General features: G+C 43.1%; 1 protein-coding gene across 13 annotated transcripts in view; it reads right to left on the bottom strand.

Annotated features, from left to right (window-relative positions):
• LOC114637052 (myomegalin) overlaps positions 1 to 19,047 on the bottom strand; it is a 166,011-nt gene that overhangs the window by 42,687 nt on the left and 104,277 nt on the right. For all 13 annotated transcript variants that reach the window (XM_028785188.1, XM_028785192.1, XM_028785189.1 and 10 more), the window contains 8 exons: positions 18,646 to 18,840; positions 14,588 to 14,758; positions 14,334 to 14,415; positions 13,518 to 13,609; positions 10,309 to 10,425; positions 9,993 to 10,130; positions 9,310 to 9,422; positions 8,085 to 8,212 (listed from right to left, as the gene is read on the bottom strand). In XM_028785188.1, the coding sequence (XP_028641021.1) occupies positions 8,085 to 8,212; positions 9,310 to 9,422; positions 9,993 to 10,130; positions 10,309 to 10,425; positions 13,518 to 13,609; positions 14,334 to 14,415; positions 14,588 to 14,758; positions 18,646 to 18,840 (1,036 nt within the window). The remainder of the gene's footprint in view (positions 1 to 8,084; positions 8,213 to 9,309; positions 9,423 to 9,992; positions 10,131 to 10,308; positions 10,426 to 13,517; positions 13,610 to 14,333; positions 14,416 to 14,587; positions 14,759 to 18,645; positions 18,841 to 19,047) is intronic.

Here is a 19,047-nt window from a genome sequence, read left to right as displayed (position 1 = left end):
GTCTATTCTGTGCTGAGTCCATATCCCTAAGTCACCATACACAAGGTTCCAGGAGGAAGGTGGGGGAACTTTCAGCTGCTAGAGCCACATTTTGACTACTTCTCTTTAAACCACTGGGATGGGACAGGGTGCCTTGTTTCTGGCTTCATCAGAAATTAAATACAAGTAAAAGAAAAATATGCCTGAGGTTAGAGAGATGGGACAGTTGTTAAGAGCACTGGTTGTTCTTCCAGAGGTCCTGAGTTTACTGCTTCCAGAGGTCCTGAGTTCAATTTCCAGCAACCACATAGTGGTTCACAACTATCTGTAATGGGATCTGATGCCCTCTTCTGGCATGTAGGTATATATGCAGATAGGGCATTCATAGACCTAAAATAACAAATCCTTTTTAAAAGAAAAAAGAAAAATATGCCCAATTATACCAACCCTCTACTACATGTAGGTTTTCTTTCTCCCTTAGTGGAGCTTAATGGTTACTCTGCTCTTTGCTGAAACTAAAAATGCTGGAAATGTGTGTTAGAGAATAAAGCCAAGACCCAAAAGAAAATAGAGTAAAGTGAGTGTGTTGTCTCACACAAGGTTTGACTTAGAAGTGGTCATTAGACAGCCTTCTTTCTTTTATGAGTTCAATTTTTTAATGGATGAATTTTTTTTAGGGCTGTCATATGGTTCAGTGTTAGAGTCCTTGCTTCCTTCCTTCAAACCTAGTGAAGCCTAGGTTTGATGCTCACCGCCACACAAAACCGGGCCTGGTGGCACACACTTGTCACTCCAGTACTTTGAAAGTGGCAGCAGGAATATCCGGAGGTGAAGGTCTTTCTCAGCTATACAGTTTGTTTGAGGCCAGTGAGACCCTGCCTTCACTCCCCGCCCCCACTTCCAAGAAAAAGAGCAAAGAACGTTTTGTCAAGGAATCCCTTTTCCAAGCCTTTTTACAAAGCAACTGAAGACTACTTTCATAACTCTCTTGGGATAGTTTAACTTTTTTAACTTTTTAGTTTAAGTGGAAGAGACCAACACTTTCCGAACTGAGTGTCTACTCAGTTTTGAGAACGTGCGAGATTCTGAGAGCCAATGACCTGCCCATTTCCAGTAACCTTGCTTCTCTGAGATGAAGCTTGACATGTCAGCACATTCGTGTGACCTCAGTGGATGCTCTCAATGTGCATAGACAATCCTAGGCTCCAAAGCACAGAGTGGAGGCGACACCATGCTCTCCATGTGTACTTACTTGTTTTCTACCAGCAACATGATTTTACAAAATACGCAGAACTAAAACAAGGCTCTATAAGGTAACACTTTCAGTGTTACTGGAAGTTTAAGCAGTCTGCAAACACAAGGTATTCTCATCAGTGAGGCAGAAACTCACACTTTTGTGGTATTTTTAAAGTGAAGATGGCATGGTGATTAAGAATGTGCCAGACCATCTGTTGGAACCTGCTTTTGCCTCTACTTGTGTGACTTTAATTGGGGGTAGAAGTTGCTATCTGTTCTAGGCAGCTCTTGTGAATTTCAAACAACTTCAGACTTCAAAGGGTTTGCTGATGCTGTGTGCTTAGAAGAGTGCTTGCCAGGCTGTGTAATCACTAGGTCTCACCCTTAAACAGTATCATTTTGCTATTGCTGGTGAACTGAAGTGGTCCTTGGGCTGAGAGGTTGAGGGCTAGCAAGGCTGGAGGTCACAGAACCTAACTAAACCTAAGCAGCAGGGCTCAGCTGTAGCCCTGATATTACTGATTTTACCTGCATGCCATTCTTTCTGAATTGCTGCTTCATAGGATATGTGGGAAAGCCCAAGCTGTCAGGGATACAGTATGATCCCTTTTGAAAAGCTGTCATTGTCACCATCATCAAATTAGAACTGCTTTGAAATGCCACTACACATGAATAAGCTTCATAGAGAAATTTATGCATGTTCCCTTTGACTTAATCATGTGAAAACTGGATAGGGCCAAGGCATTCTCCCTAAATTCCACTCTGTGGTCATTATTTTCCTGAAGTTATTTATAAGGCAACAGCAGGAGTGGTACCTTCCCACAGTAACTTCAAACACGGCAGGGTCATGTGTAACTTATTTTGAAAATGAATTTGCAGAGTTGACACTCACAGTCAGTGTTAAGTGTGCAGGCCAACTCTTTCTCTGAGGAGCCTGTCCGGCCCTCCCTGGCCCACTTCACTTTTGGTCCCAGGCACTCTGCCATGCGCTCATTATTGGAAAACTCACATTTTCATGTCATGCTGAAAACGTCTTGCCGGCTCAATATCATGATGCTGCATGAGAATCAGAGATAAAATTCTCTATAGAGCTGTAGTTTCTCCTGCATCCATCCCCTTCAGCACTGTATTGATGTCAAGATGTCAGGATTCTTTACAGTTCTCCTTAGCTTCTGCTGAGACTTTTTTTTTTTTTTGACAGATGCTGGTCTTAGAAAATAAGTAGCTGAGCTCTTACAGCAGCCAAGCCTCTTTATAATGTACCTCTCTGTCTTTCAAATGTGTGCTTCCTAAGAGGGCTGTCCAGCATGAATACTACTAAGAATCTGTGTTAAATGATTGAAAAGCAAATTATAATCAAATGACTATCCAGGGTACAGAATCTCAGTTGGACTTTCGTGTCTACTTTTCTATCAGGTTGTCTATTCAATGTCTAAACTACCAATGTTAAACTACCAGGCATGTATAAATGAGGGACATCCTGATCAGAAGACATACCCAGTTTCTGTCCTATAAAGTGACTATCCTGTCAAGGAATTCTCCCTATGTGGTGTCTTCTTCAAGGAACAGAAGTTTGCTCTTGGGATGTTAAGAGATGGCGCCACCCACTACAGCAACTGGCCCTCAGATTGGCCTGCATTTACTACTTCTCCTCAGCAAGGAGAGAGAAAACAGATTTTTAAGGTTTAACAAACCCACTGCACTGTTACAGAAAAGTGCAATGCTGGGTTTTTTTGTTTGTTTGTTTGTTTGATTGTTTGTCTTGATTTCTTGAGAGGAGAAAATTCAAGTTTCCTCTTCTTTAAACAAACACGCATGTATGGGGTCTGGTTCTGACTTGGAATTTTAGTACAATGATCAATAGACTGTCTCCTATAAAGGAAAAGAAAAAAAGATAAGAGCTTTCCCTATCTTTTCTCACAAATCTTTAAGAATGAAACCAAATAGCTTCTGTTGGCCTTTGATACCTTTATTGGATCAGTAACACGTTTTGGTGTGTCTCAACTAAATTAGCTGATAACCTAACACACATATAAAAAGCATAGGCTCCACAGCCCAGCTATTTACAGCTTACCAGCACAGTTACATGAAGAATTGGGTTTCAGTGAGTAAGCTTAACCTGGAGAGGAAAGACTTGGAACTAACTGAGTGCCAAGTTTCCTGATGATGTGACACATCCTTCATCTGAAGTTGTTAATCATGTTTCCTCAATAGCACCCAGAATCTCATGTGATAAAAGCAAGTAACATTGCTTTTTATTGTTAAATAATACCTCAAACATTGAAATGCATGACCTAGAGAGCACACCTGTGTGTGTACGTGCTCCTAAAGCTCTTAGTTGAGCAGTAAATCTCAGATGTACAAAGCAGGTATACTCTTAGCCACTAACAGCAAATCTACCTGTCTCTGTCAAGGCTTAGGGAACAGGGCTCATGTGTCTAACTCTCCTACTTCTCAGACTACCTTAGAGTAAACATTTTGCGAATCTGTTGGACATTCTATTTTATTTTTCCAACTTTAGCATAAGGAAGGCAGTATAATAAAGACTTTAACTTCTGGAACTTGATTTTAAACAATGAGAAAGGAAAAAACAAGTGTATCACTTTGTAAGTTGAATTATTTGTACCTGAAACCTGTTAAGACCTTGGTTATGTAGTTTTTGATTTTCCTTCCATTTCTCACTCTCTGCTGCTGGTAATTCCAATGCTAAATTTTATTTGGAAAACTCATCCTGGCTTGTGTGATTATATAGAAAAAAACTGAGGGGACTTACCTTCTGTCAGTGCTCAGGGGCATACAGGTCATATGTTCATTTTCTAACTACAATGAAATGCTTTAATTAAACCATTGTTGCAAATGGCAATAGAGTGACTTCAGTCCATAAACCAAAATGTAGTGAGATCTGAAACTCCTACCCTAGAGAAAACATTGCCATGTTCAACCTACACATGCTTCTTTGGTTTCTATTACTGGATTGCCATAGATGGATGTTTCCAGATGCGTTCTTTTCTCTAGAGTATAAATGGGTCTAGACTACCAAGGAGAAGTTTGCTGAGCTTCAATCAAAGAGACACGAGGAAATGCACACTTGTAACTCTAAACAGGCACGCTGACTCCATTTGGTCTGTGACAGCACCTGAGTTACAACATGGCTTTCCTAGTGTCAAAGGAAGTTTGTCCCCTCTTCCTGCAGGCCACTGCCCATGAACCTACTAAATACAGCTGAGGGTTTGGGGGAGTTCCGAATGTGAAGATTTTGTGACTGTTATAAAAAGATCATGAAAGTAGAAATTTCTCACAGTAGTTTTCTGAGTAGGTAGGTCTAGTTTTGAGAACTGTAGCATTCAAAGAAATGTCTGAGCAAAGGGATCAGAGTTTTGAAGTGACAGCTTGAAAAAACAAACTTAGCTTAATAGTCAGGTGCGTCAGACAGCCAATCAAATGCTGCTTCTGAGAAGGAAGCAGGTGTCACTGCAGTGTGACCTGATGCTTCTCTTTCTGACTCCAGATCTAGTGTGCAGATTAGAAGGGAGAGAGCTGAGTCAATTTTCTTGAACTATTTTCATGCTCTGACCCCAGCTCTACCTACATACTGAACTAGGCGCACAAACACAGTGGTCAGACTTTATGCGTCTCCTCCTCAGAAGCCATGCACATATAAACTGTAAGTCCGATCTACTAAAACCCTTCTAAGAAGACTTTCTGAAGAAGGTGGGATCCTACGTGGGTTTTGATCTCCTTTATCCTTAGGAGGTCTCCTTCTGTAGATCACATAGCTGAAAATGGTTTAAACTATAGACGAGGAGGATGCACTTTCCCTATGATCAGCAGCACTAAAAGTTTGCTGCTGTCTCTACCTGGACAAAGGGATGCGGTACGGAGGCAGATGAGGCAGAAGTGGGGGAATGAAAAGCAAGCGTGCATCATGCCAAAGGGGAGGAGGGCGTATTAAAGAGGCCTGTTCCTTTCCAGAGGTTATAACTTGGCTAAGTTGCTAAAAATGGGGTGTCAGAATGACATTGAACACTAGAAGCCCACCAACGATTGGATTTATACCTGCAGCTCAGTGGTACAGCACTTGCCTGACATACACAAAGCTCTGGGTTTGATTCCCCCAAAATCAGATACACAGCAACAAAAGGAGAGAGTTTAGAGAAAGCATGTCAAAAGGACTTACATTTTATTCCTTAATGAATCATATAAGCCATTTTCAACCCAAAAAACTAGACTCATCTACCTGACCCTTCACAACCATGGCAGATATTCCCCACTATTTATAAGGAAATATGAGAGAAATGAAATTTATCAATAATGGACTTTTCTTAATTAAAATTCTATGGTTCTAATTAAACAAAGGCTAAGAGAAAAAATCTACGTCATTCTTTTTCTTTCGAGAAATTTCTTATTGGAGCACAAACTTCTATAAGAACTTAATGCTTTAAAACTAAGTTTATTTTATTGTAATTTTTTAAAAATTCAAACAAAGGCAGACAAACTCAGCTAACAGTCCACACTCCTACAGAGAAATGAAGATTATATCATGCTAAGTCCAATGATATGATAGGAATGACGTGTAGAATCAGTACCATCCACCTGTGGCTCACAGTACAATTTATCCAAATTGTATTCGTTAGCCAGGTGTCAAATTATTGCACAAGCTTGTGGGCCCAGCATGTTCCCTCCAGGCAGCAAGGTCTTCACCCCATTCTAGCATCAGGACCAGAATGTCAGTACCGGATTTTATAGTCACATTTATGGATAACAAGCACTTAATTTCCTTGTCTATCGGCCTACTCTTGTTAGAGGTTGGCAGATGCACTACTTATTAACCTTCATTATTATAATCCCTGTGAACCCTTAGAAGCCTAGAGTTACCTACAGTTGAAACTTAATAGCAGCTTTGCAGAACTTTGTTGTCTATTGGTAAAGTTGAGTAAACACATTTCCTAATTGCCTTGTAACGACCTTACAGGCTGGTCTTTAATTGACTGACATGTCTATAGCTCAGCTCTATAATCCTCTTCCTTGTTAAAGCTTTGTTCAGGCAGGCCTTGAAGTATCTTAGAATGGGGGACTAAGACTATTAGATGGTTCTGCTCATACTTCCTCTATCTTTAATATTAAATAATTCCTTCTCCCCCTAAGGGCTGTTAAAACTAATAGCATATCCACTATAAGGAAGGCCATGGCTATCAATCTTTGTGAACTACTTCATTAGCAGATTTCAAGGTGCTTCTCTGGTAGAATATTTTCTTCCTGTCCACTTCAGACTGACTAATGCTCATCTGTTAAAGACACAGCTGAGGTTACAGAATCTTGAATAGAATTTGGAATGTAACACATGCCATGTCAACACAGGGATGTAATGCGCCATGTCAAAAAAAGAGGGGAGGGAGAGGGAAAGCTCAGGCTGGCTTAGGAAGGGGACTCAGTCTTTCTTAGGGTGTTGGAAAGCCTGAATTATGTTACCTCATATCCTTCAGCAGTAGTCAAGGTTCTAGTGCAGAATCCACAGCCCCTTGCAAGTAACCTGTTGCTTTTCATATTCTTGACACTTAAGATGTTAGAACTGAACTCTTCAGTGCCCTTTCTTTATCTGCTATGCTGTCCCAAGAAAGTAGAGATGGTGAGTAAAACCCACGCATGGACCTCTGCGGCCTGCTTCTGACTGACCTGAACATGGCAGCGTCTCACATAGACTCCTTACTTCATTATGAAGAAATGCTCCCACCAAAGCAGAGGCCAAGAAAGGATGCCACCTGGCTCACCTCCTAATGACCATCCAGGAAGTATACTTTATCTCATCTTGGGGTACTCGAAAATATTGCTCTTAAGGGGATGCTGACAGGCATGGGTGGCAGGCATGGGTGGCAGTCATGCCTCCAATCCCAGCACCCAGAAAGTAGAAGCAGGCTCATCTCTGAGTTCAAAGCCAGCCTGGTCTACACAGTGCATTTCAGGTCATCCAGTGAGATCCTGTCTCAAACAAACATAAAATACCAAAAACCAAAACCAAAATAAGAAAATAATGGAGGATGGGAAATATCACATAGAAGATGATCTTTTTCTCTAGAGAATTCTGATTTGGGAAACTGTTTTTTAAAGTCATGTTCTGACTAAAAGCCACACTTGTGGCTTGAAGAACCCTAGGCCAGTGAAGAACATGAGTTGTATAGGCTTTTATGAACTAGAACGTGCTGTCCACTGATCTGATTTCATCTGTGCCTCTGAAGTGGTCTTTGAGGGCAAACTTTACTAGGAACGCTTATGGTCTCTGCTCCTGAGCTCGGCCCACATCCTCCCTCCAGATCTGATTTTCCTTAGTAAGGTTATAACCCCCCAAGTCACTCTCACAGACTCTCAACCTCTCTCTCTAAACCTAAAACTCATACTTGATACCTTTATTTGATTAAAAATTGCTTTCAAAGAGAAGGATTTGATTGAATGGCAAAAATAATACACACACATGCATCTGGTGACATGACATGGAACATGTGGAATGAGTGGTAAGATGGGGAATAAACTTTATTGGCCTACGGAAGGGGTAAAGGACTGAGGCCAGGCCAGGGAGAAGAGCAGTGTGAATGGGAAATTAAAGTGGAATGACTTAAGATGTCAGGATGCTGCATGACCTCTGTTTAACTAAGACCAAGTCTGTGCAGGGAGTGAGGAAGACTATAGCTGCTTCCTTCTGCCGCTACTGACAGCAGTCCTAGCATTACCATTAGTAAGTCACACTTAGTTCTGTCAAGTCAGACACAACTTTCTCTGGTTAGTATAAACAGGGTCTCCATCTCGGATTGCAGTGTGACCCGCCAGTGCTCAGAAGGCATGCTTGTGACGAGCTCGTACACTTTCCAGTTCCCCACCTCCAATGGCGGCCAGCGTCTCCAGCCTGTTCAAGCGCTCCAGGCTTTTTCCAAGAACTTCTTCTAGCCGACTGCGTAACATCTGGGCCCCTTCCAGTTCCACCTGCAGAGTTCGGTCTCTCTCAGAGCTGATTAAACATGCCACATGGAAGGAAAACAGGTTAGCCATCAACTATAATGAATCCATTCATTTCCGAAGAGCCACCTTTGTCACTCGGGCTATGAGACTTCCTAAGGTAACTAGTCTCCAGGGCACGGTAAGTGGATGACAGGTAACTAGTCTCCAGGGCATGGTAAGTGGATGAATGTAGCCCCAGTGTGGCATCTGTGTTCACTGCTGGGGGCTAAGCAAGTCCTGCACCTTTCTACAAAGCTTTTCCCTTCAGCTAGACTTTGGGCCACTTGCACACAGAAATATAGCAACAGAAGAGGAATTTCATTATGTGACTGAGAGCTTCAGACTGGAAAACTAAAAACTTAAGAAAAATTAAATGTCAACTGAATCAAGAATGAGCTGAGACTGGGGAGGGCTGTTCTGTCGCCTGCACCACACTGACGCTGCTGAGACTAGTTCCAGGAGGAGCAGCACTTCAGGCTGACATCTTCCCTGACTTTCACTTTCCTGAGGTGGAAATAAAACACTCCTTAAAGCCCAAGGAGAAACTAGGGAAAACTGAATAATAATTTAAAAAAAACATTGAAAGAACAGAAAAGGCCAGGAAGGAAGGAAGGCAAGAAAAAAACCTGAGATGCTCTGAAACGAGGCATCAAGATAAAGCACACATATGCCCAAACCAAGAAGTGTAAGAAAACATGGTCATCAGGGTACTTACAGTGACTCTGGGTGGAATCACCCACAACACACGTCTCCTTCACTGTCATTAAGGAGTGCTAGTGTGCTGACAGCCGTACTGCTGCAGCAGAGCAGGCATTAGCAGGACACGGGACAGAAATGGGAAGGTGCCCACAGAGCGTCCTGTCTGTATTCAAGGCACTCCCAGACCCCTGACCTATCTTCTTGGGTAATCTTTGCAGTGCTAGTGGGAAAACCTATTTCTAATTTAAGATGCAGACGCTGAGGCTCAGGCCAATCCATACAACAAATCACAAAGTGGGTAGCGTCCTTTCTTTCTCTCTTTAGCACTTTAAACATCTGTACTTAATAAAAAACAGGAGGAGAAAGACTGAAAGCTGAGAGTAAGTGAGCCGGGCGGCGCTCTCTTACTTCTCCGGCTGGGCATGGAACTTGACCAGGCTGCTGTAGAGCTGCCTCTCAGCTTGCAGGGCCTCGTTGAGCCGGCTCCGTGCATCCACTAGTCCTTCCAACATCAGCAGCAGCTAAGGGAGGAAGAGAGGCAGCAATGTGGAACGGTAAAACGAGACCTGAAGCCACAGTGAGTCCCGAGAGACAAAACACGGGACGTTAGCTCACGCTGTGAGCAACTGTCATTGCTATTACTTCAGCTGTCTGTAGTTTCAAATCAACATTAGACCCATTATCGTTTTATATCGTGAAATTAGTCAATTTCAAACATGAATGGGGGAGGAGACAGAGACAGACAGAGAGAGAGACAGAGGGAGGGAGAGGGAAAGAGAGGGGGGGGGGTGAGGATGCAGAAACCCTGGGAAGGAGCTAAGCTGCAGGGGTGAAGAAGGCACTGATGAGCAAGAGGGAAATAGTGAGAACTTAGAGGCAGGTGTCACTGTGAGCCATAAGCCATGCCAAAGACTAGCTGTGGGAACATGTAACAAGCAGAGAGCTATTAGTGCCAGACTGGCATGGGGTGACTCAATAACTCAATAGACAGAGTCTGACAGACGCAGCTGAGGTAGACTTTCGGAAGAACCTGTCACTGAGAAGGTTAGACATGGAGAAGCTACAGAGGGACCTGTGCTCCAATAACTTACCTGCTGTCTCTTGTTCCCTGATACTTCCTGACCCTGGGATTCCACTGAAGCAACTTTTTCCCGAAGAAGTAAGACTTCTTGGGTCAGGCGCTCCATGGCTGGTATATCTTCAGGGTCAACCAGTTGCATTTGCAGGTCCTAGAAGAAACATAAGCAAATGTAAAAATTGTAGTAACATTACTCAGCAGAGAAGTAAGGGACAGATCTTGCTGCTCTACTTCAAGGCCAAAGGATTCAATGCATTCCCATCTGAAGCTGCCCTGTAGACAGCTGAGCTACAAACTATTCTAGTGGTTTGTAAAAATCTTTGAAAGACCTTTATGAGGTCTTCTTTTATCTGTATGTTCCTGGTCAGGGACTCCAGGTCAGCGGCCTGCACCTGCAGCTCCTCCTCTTGCACAGCCATCATGGACTGCAGGGCAGACAGTTCTATCTGTGGAGAGAGGAAAAACCAGCATGAGAGGCAAATGCTTTCTCATGTCGTATTACAGTCAGCCAGTACTACAAGAGAAAACCGAAAAATAGTGCTGTGGGTCAAATCAACAAAGCATGAGTGTGGGACAAAGGTTGCTCTAAAAGAAACTGTAAGAGACCTTTCAATAATGTCTTCTATTACTGTAAGTAACAACTTTAGTTAATGGCTTCACTGGGATATTTAAAAACTGGTTACAACTAGCAGAAGCAAGAGAAATGGAGTTTACATTATGTAAACATATAAATGCCTCTGCTAACACAAGAAAACATGGCAGATTTAGAAAGCCTGCATTTTATGCCCTTTAATGAATTACTAAGGTATTAAGCAGCTGCTGACATCATCAGGGATCACCAAACCATAGGCTTCCTGGTGCAGAGCATGCAGCCAGTACAAAGAAACTTCACCACAGTTACACTGCAGACAAAGAAACCTTACCACAGTTACACTGTAGACAAAGAAACCTCACCACAGTTACACTGTAGACAAAGAAATCTCACCACAGTTACACTGTAGACAAAGAAACCTCACCACAGTTACACTGTAGACAAAGAAACCTCACCACAGTTACACTGTAGACACCAAGCTCTCAGTGTTGTATCCCTTCCCCCAAATGACAAACCTGATAACAGAGCCCATTGAACTCCATGGTAACAACCGCCCCTGTTAACATTCACTGTGCACTTCCTACATCCCAGGGATTCCTGCATTCCTTGCATGTAGTTCCCTCAACACACCTATTGATCTGAACTCCTCTAGTCCATTCCTCCTTCAGTACCTGCCATTTGACTGCAGCGCACCCGGCTCTGTGCTGAGGAGGAGCCTCTGCTCCTACTACTCTGTCAGCCTGCAGTATCTTTCCCAGGGCTGTGGTCTCTGAGGTGCTAGCCTGCTCAAAAAGCCCATCTAAGGTGATCCTCATGTATGTTACTTTTTCCTTGTCACTTACTACAATGTTACCTTATATTTAAATTAAATTATTTTATAATCTATAATTACCACACTTAAGCTATTTATTTGTTAGTGTCTGCTATCATCCTAGAGGAATTAATTACACAGATTCCCTTCTGCTTCCCTCAGGGCAAGCTGCCTGTGACTGGATAGGTCAGTTCCAGTAATTCAGAGATACATGGTGCCGGCGGCAAGTTCTGCTTCTAACACTTTATATCAATGGTAAAGTTGATGAAGTGTCTGCTACTGATTTTATTTTTCAGAACTCAGGAATGGAGACATGTATGACAACTACCGGGCCCCCTTCAGAGATTACTGTGAGTGATTACATATTTCAATATGTGCATTGTTAAAGAATACAACAGGGCTGGAGTGAAGGCACACTGGTTAAGAACACTAGCTGCTCTCCGGGATGACCAAGGTTTGGTTCCCAGCACCCTCATGGCAGCTTACAGCCCTCTGTTCCTCCAGTCCCGGGGGACCTGATGCCCTCTTGTGACTTCTGCAGGCTCCAGGCACACATGTGGTACACAGACACACATGCAGAAAAAAGTACCCATATAAAGAAGGTAAAATATTTAAATTAAAAAGAAAAAGGAAATGATCAACAGAAGAAAGAAAGTATTCAGTAGCACACCTGAGGTCTACAGATAGACTGACATGGCTTTAAGCCCTAGTGCAAGCTGCCTACAGGTTTTGCATTGAAGTTTCGTTTCCTCATCTGTAAGTGAGAGTGTTTCCAGGGCCACAGAGGGCTACAGAAAACATCTTTAAAATTCTTGGCATGTGGCAGAAAGTCGGTGAATGATGGCTCCATTGCTATCACAGGACAGTAAGGGAATGCTTACAGACAGTGGAAAGCCCACATGGCTGTCAAGTGCCAGTGTCAGAGGGGACATGTAATGGTTCTGGGCTCAGTGGTTGACTAAGGATACATAAAGTTGAGCAATAGAAAGTATTTATTCAAAATACATATTCACAGTTCCTGCTTTTTTATGACCCTCAATATAAGTCAGAAGCAAAAAGAAACATTACTCTAGATTGAGAATGCACAAGGAAAAGAGGAACGGTGTGTGGGGACCACAGTGCCTCATACAGTGTCACAGAGTCACAGCAGAACCAGAGCAGGACGGGCATCTAGGGGATTCTTAAAGCGGTAATTCTAAAGTACTACATCCTCATGCCTCCAAAACTGAGTTATGTAATATAAATCTGTGAAGAAAAACATGGCAACGAATGCAAGAGGCACCCAGACATCGGTGTTACGGTAGAGATTAAGTCATGACAAAATCTGAGAAGCCGAGCTTTCTAAAGTCACCCTAGGGATGCAGGACACTCACTGATCTAACTGGACTCCCACACGTGAGTCTTCAGTTCAGTCTGTCCATCTGTGCAGGGCTAAACTGTCTTCTAATGAACACCACAGCTGGATATGCAGCTGCTTGCACCAGGAAGACTGAGGGTTCTTCTAAGAACGTGGCTGACAATGCCACTGACAGGCAGATAGCAAACAGAAGGGGGCGGGGACATCTGTTCTAGGAAATGACTCCTTAGGAAGTATCTGGGATATTAAGGCTTGCGTTTAAACTTCAATTTGGGCAATATGTTGAGCCACTACATCATATTTAAAATGCTTAGCATTTCTATCTTTTTACCCATAAGCTAGGGATGACAGCACCTATTTCACATGGAGTTGTGAGCTCGGGCCCTTGATCAGTACAGTACATGAAGAACACCCAGTACACAGTATTGCTTGTGCTCACACACCCCTTGTTTACTATGTGCAAAACTCACGGGTCTGACGTCATCCTTCTCGGCAGGAATCACAACCTGTCTGTTTGGCACAAATGCTTTACAATTATTTTATTTGCTTCCTGATAGGAGGGACAGACAAAAAGATATGGCACTTCTGAGGGCAGTGAGAGCATGTTGTTGAGGGAATAAGGGGACATACAACAATTTCTGTTTCTCTCCAAAGAGAAGAAAGGAACACCCTGAATTTGGAGTCAGGCATTATATGTGGGGAACTGCAATGTTTACAGTATAAACCATTTGAGAGAAAACCTAGGAATCGGTGAGCTGGCCTCGCTGAGGAGGCTTACCTGGCTTTCTCTTTCTTTTTTGGCCATGAGCTCCAGCTCCTCCTTGGCATTGCTCAGTTCTTTCTCCAGCCCTGCAACTGTGTCCGAGTCTCCTGAAATGAACGCGCAGCACTAGATTTAATCACTGAGACATGCAGTGATCTCTGGTGCCCCATTTCTGGGCAGCTTACTCTAGAACACATCTCAGCACTAAAGACAAATGTATGTAGCCGCTTTGGTCTGTAGCAGTATTTGTAATGCAAAACCCACAGTCAACCCACATGCTAAAAAGAGCAAGTGGAAAAGACCATCATGTGTTCACCTGGCACCCACTACGAAGCTGAGAAAGAATGAAGATGAAGCTGGTGAACTGACTCAGATTTCAAGGACAGTAAATCTAGATGAAAAAGACTGCATTTACTAGGGGAAGGGGGAAATGACACACCCATCCTTCCAAATCATCTGCTTATTTTTTAAAAAACATACACAAGAATAAGGATAGCCCAAAAACAAAACTTATTATCCTCAGTGGTAAACAGAAATGAGAAAGAAGCATGTATATGTGTCTCCTGAGTATATCTTTTATATATTTAATTCTGGAAATTAACACATAATTTTTAGTATGTAAGTTGCTTTAACAATGAGTGTGAAAAGAACTAAAAAAATCCATATAAGGTTTGGGCAGTTTTTCTTGGAAGTGATGTACGTGTCTCCAGATTTCAGGAGAATCCAAGTTGGTTTTCTAAACTATCATGATGTGTCCTGGCCAAATCTACTAGACAACAAGGGAGGACAGAAAAGCAAAGGGAATCTTCTTAAAGCAAACCTGGCACTTACCTAATGTGGACCGGGGTATGCTTGCCTCCTCTCTGGCAGTCAGTGAAGTGCTATCATCTCGAGAGGGCATCTGCAGAGAACCCTGAAAATTGGAAGGGTCACATGTGGGGTCAGAAAGATACAGGGACTCTGATCACGGTGGCAGGCTTGGAATAGTCTCACATAGTTTGCAGGTAAAAATGCCCAAATGCCTGCCTCAGATGTAGCAAGGACATGCAGTCGCCATGGCTATCAACAGAGTCTAGAGTTCTTACTTGATCAATTTGCTCTCCATGGTGGGGGCCGATGGAAGTCACTCCAGCTGGCTGGTTAGAGATGAACCCCTGAGATGATGCCATTAATTCTTTGCCTCCTAAATACTGGCGCAGGGCCTGCAATTCTGAGTTTCTTTCCATGAAGGCTTGTACCATTTTTTCTGCAGCAGCCTGGTAAGAAGAAACCACAATGAATGTTACCAACAGTATTATAGTAAAATAAATACAATTTCAAATTTCTTTAAAGATTTCTCTACTTTTATTTGATGCATAGGAGTGGTTTGCCTGCATGTATATCTGTGTGGTCATGGATGATGGTGAACCACCTGAAGGTTCTGGGAACAGAACCCAGGTCCTCTGCAAGAGTAGCAAGTGATCTTAACCACTGAATAATCTCTCCAGCATCCACTAAATATTATTTCTTATAAGCCAACCACTTATTTAAAGAAAAAAAATCCCATGAGACACTCAAAAACAACTTCCCCCTCTGCACAGTCTGTCACGGTAGACCAGTGTGCAGAGTGAACAGCATGTCTCGTCCAGGTAAGGCATCGGGAAAAGGCTCTCTAAGGTAGAGACCAGCAATGTTCCTGTTGAGAGTTTGTGCAGAATTGGCTTGACAAATGGCTTCCTTTACTCTAGTTGCTTCTCCAGCCTCAGCTGCCTTTCACCCAACATCTGTATGGTTGTGCTCCTTGCCAAGCATCATGCTATCTATCGCCCTGGCCTGTTCTATCTAAACTGCAACCACAGGGCAAACGGTACCGACACTCAGTGTTGAGTAAGTGTGGGTGATCACAGTGGCTGCGGTGGGGAGCACTGAGGAACACTGAGTCGTTTACCTGAAGCTGTTGCACATGAAACAGTGACTGGCCACAGACTGTGAGCTGATAAGACAGACCATTCACAATGTGTACACACGTGTTACCAACAATTTTTACTTGCCAATTATACTTCAATTATGCTTAGGGGGAGAACGAACTTTCACACTCCAAATCCTTCTGCTCTGCTTAGTTGTCCCCAATGCGTCCTGTTTCCTAGTGTACCCCTTATGGCCTTCATGACTTTCTCCTCCTCAGTGAGGATGTAGACTTCAGGAGCAGCTTAGTGCTAAATCCCAAGTACCCAAAGCGCGACTCACCAGGACCAGCAGTCAGGACATACTTGATGAATTACACAGTAAACATCCTTATCAGACCAAGCCAATCTGAACCTCAAAAGTCACCAGAGCCTAAGTGGTCATACGGTCACACTGCCTTCTAAATATTCATATTTATATGCACAGATGAGTGCTATGCCAGTCCGCACAAGAGAAGCTTCTTAACGCCGCATGTAGTGGTCAATGAGGAAACTCACACCTGGTCAAGGTGCAGTGAGTATCTCTGGATTGTTCAGCTCGGACATGACAGGTGTACTGCTCTCAAGAATTTACAACAGCCCTCTCTGTCTGTACAAGACCCACATGAGATCAAGCACAGAGGGAAGAGGGGGGCTTTTGAGCCCAGCCCCAGCTGAGAAGCCACTGATTGTTGATGGCTGCTGGGGAGGGAGGGTAAGATGTCTTTAAGGATATGGCCCCTGGGAGGTTCACATGGATGGCCTTGTGCCCATAAAGAGACGGGCATTAGGAATTAGAATCAGTGGGCTACTAAAAGCAAACAAAAGTTGGAAGGAGATGGGGATACATCTGGGAAGAATTAGGGGGAAAAGTGAAGGGTGAATATAATAAAAAGATATTATTACATGCTCAAAGAAAGAGATTAGTATTTTAGAACAAGAGTAGAAAAAAATCTCCCCAAAAGAATAAGCAAAAGAAAAAAAAAAAAAGATTGGGCCTGTCAACACTTTATCACAGACTGGGGAGGGCCCTGAGAGCCTGTTCATGGTTAATGCTTACTGGGAGATGAGGTACCATGTCTTTCATTTCTTTGGTGTAGTTACTGGTAAGTTGCTCTTGCTTCAGTAATCAATCTCCCACAATTAAACTCAGTATCTGCACACAACAAAGACTTGAAAGTAGGAGGGGGGCTCGCTCAGAAAACGGTGCTGGTGGGAATGGGAGGTGGAGAAGAAGAGAGAATACAGGATGAGGATGACTAAAATTCACTATATCAATGTATAAAACTACCTACCGATAGAAAGAACAAAATCATCAAACTAGTTTATTTCTAATCCCAGTGTCCTAAGACGATGATGACATAAGGAAAGACCTGGAACTTGTTTGTGACTGTTAAAGTACAGAAGTGCATTTACAGCTGGCAAGATGGCTCAGCAGGAGCCGGTGTTTGCCTACAAGCCTGGTGATCTGATTCTGATTTCTGGAACTCATAGAAAGGTGACAAGAGAGAGAAACTACTCCACAGAGTTGTTCTGTGACTTCCACACATGCACCATGGCACATGTGCCCACACGTAGCTTGTACATACACCCAGGCACACACACAATAGCCATTGGGATTATCTCAATAGGGACTGAGATAATGAATTGAAACTACATTGGCTAAATTATAGAACCAATTTCTCTCTGGGAGGAAACCAACTGTTTAGATGAAAAGCTGAGCCCCTGTCATAATCTCTAAATGAGAATTTAAAAAAAAAAAAAGGCCTTGCATTTTCTGTATGTAAAATGTTAAGGTATGGGCAGAATCCCTTGAGAGGTATCAACATACTGCCAATGTTCCCTATTAAAAATCTCCCTGAGAACATAACAGCACAAACAAGGTGTGTGGCCAGTGCAACCCTAGGACAGTGCTTTGTCCCCGCTCCAAGTGTGCTCTGTGAACCACATTAGAACTGCAGGTTCTCAAGCCCCTCCTGTCACTTAATCTCCCTTTTAAAAGACTTTCCAGGTCAATCTTTTGCATGAGCAATCAGAAAGGCAGACCCGCATGAACACCACTGGAGCAGCGGCTGAGGTGCAAAGGCTGTCTATGATGTCCTTGGTGCCAGCAAGGTCAGCTAGCCACAGGAGAAAAAGATATGCAGGAATCAGGAAAAACTAGGAACTGACCTTCAAAACTGGGTGTGGTAGATCATGCCTGTAATCTCAGCACTTGGGAGGCTGAGGCAGGAGAACTGCCATGAGTGAGGGTGGCTTCAGCTATATCGTAAGCTCCAGACCAGGCTGGGCTACAGTGGGAAACCTTATCTTTAAAAAGAATTGACTTTAAAATAGTGTGCACTGTTATTTTAAGATTGATATAGCCTTTATCATCCTGATATTACCTTCTCTCATAATAGCCTTCAAAATACAATTGTTTCCACCTAAAATAACTCAGATTTGATAAGAATTAAAAGAAAATGTGGGCCTGTGAGATGCCTTAGTAGGTAAGGGCTGCTAGCTGCCAAGATGATGACCTCAGCACAACACTTGGTTTCCAAACGGTAAAGGGACAGAACCAATGGCCCAGACTTATTCTTTAAATCTGTACCAGGATACATGCTCCCCAACAGATAGATAAATAAAAGTAAAACATTCTAAATTATGGACTGGATGTGGTGATAGACACCTGCAATCCCAACATTCTACAGGCTGAGGCAGGAGGATTGCTAATTTGAATTTGGACTATGTAGTGAGTTCAGTCCAGCCTGGACTACAACAGTAAAACTGTTTCAGAGAAAGAGATGGAGAGAGGGGGAGAAGGAAAAGGAGAGGGGGAGAGAGAGAGAGAGCGAGAGAGAGAGAGAGAGAGAGAGAGAGAGGAGAGAGAGAGAGCGAGAATATATGTGAGCATGCTGAGTATAACTTTTCCTGTATCTTAGATAATAATACTTCAGTATTCCATTCCCCTTTCTCTCAAAACAATCAGAGAAAACCAAAATAATGAATCCATGTACTGTCTAGGTCACTTTCCAGACATAATGTTCAAAAACTAGTTCATCTTACTGATGTGGAACTGTAGTTCATGGATTGAAGGCAAGAAACTGAGTTGACTATAAAATGAGTGAGTCCAAGTCAAATGCTTCCGACACTTCCTGTCTGCAGCCACAAGCATCATTCCTGTCTGCCAGCCACAAAGGCACCACAGGATCCTCATCTGGCTCTGCACTAACGCCTACCTGTCTTTCCTGCTCCCTGGTGCCCATCGACTGGAGCAGCCCCTGGATCTCCATCTCATGCTCCATGGCCTGTTTGTGCCGGTCACTCAGAAGGTCCTGCAGCATCCTTTCCTTTCGCTGCAGGCGCTGGCACAGTTCCTCAGCTACTTCACTCTGACCGGGTCCAAGTTTACAGAGCAAAGTTGCACTGAGATCCTAATGTGAAAGGGACGGCATGAATTTCTGGAGGACAGAATTTTCTGTACTTCATGTTGAAGCACCCACCATAAAAACATTATAAGGTTCTTGGGAACAGTATAATGTCTTATCTTTGTTGTTTTCCCAAACCTAGAACAGGCCCAGGACTTGGAAGACTGGAAATACATACTCAATGGCTGAATACTAACAATACAGAGACCCCAC

This window comes from Grammomys surdaster, unplaced genomic scaffold, assembly GCF_004785775.1.
Source record: "Grammomys surdaster isolate TR1022 unplaced genomic scaffold, NIH_TR_1.0 125156, whole genome shotgun sequence".
Taxonomy (NCBI): Eukaryota; Metazoa; Chordata; class Mammalia; order Rodentia; family Muridae; genus Grammomys; species Grammomys surdaster.
Note: the sequence above shows the minus strand (reverse complement) of the source record. Positions and strands in the feature narration are given on the sequence as shown.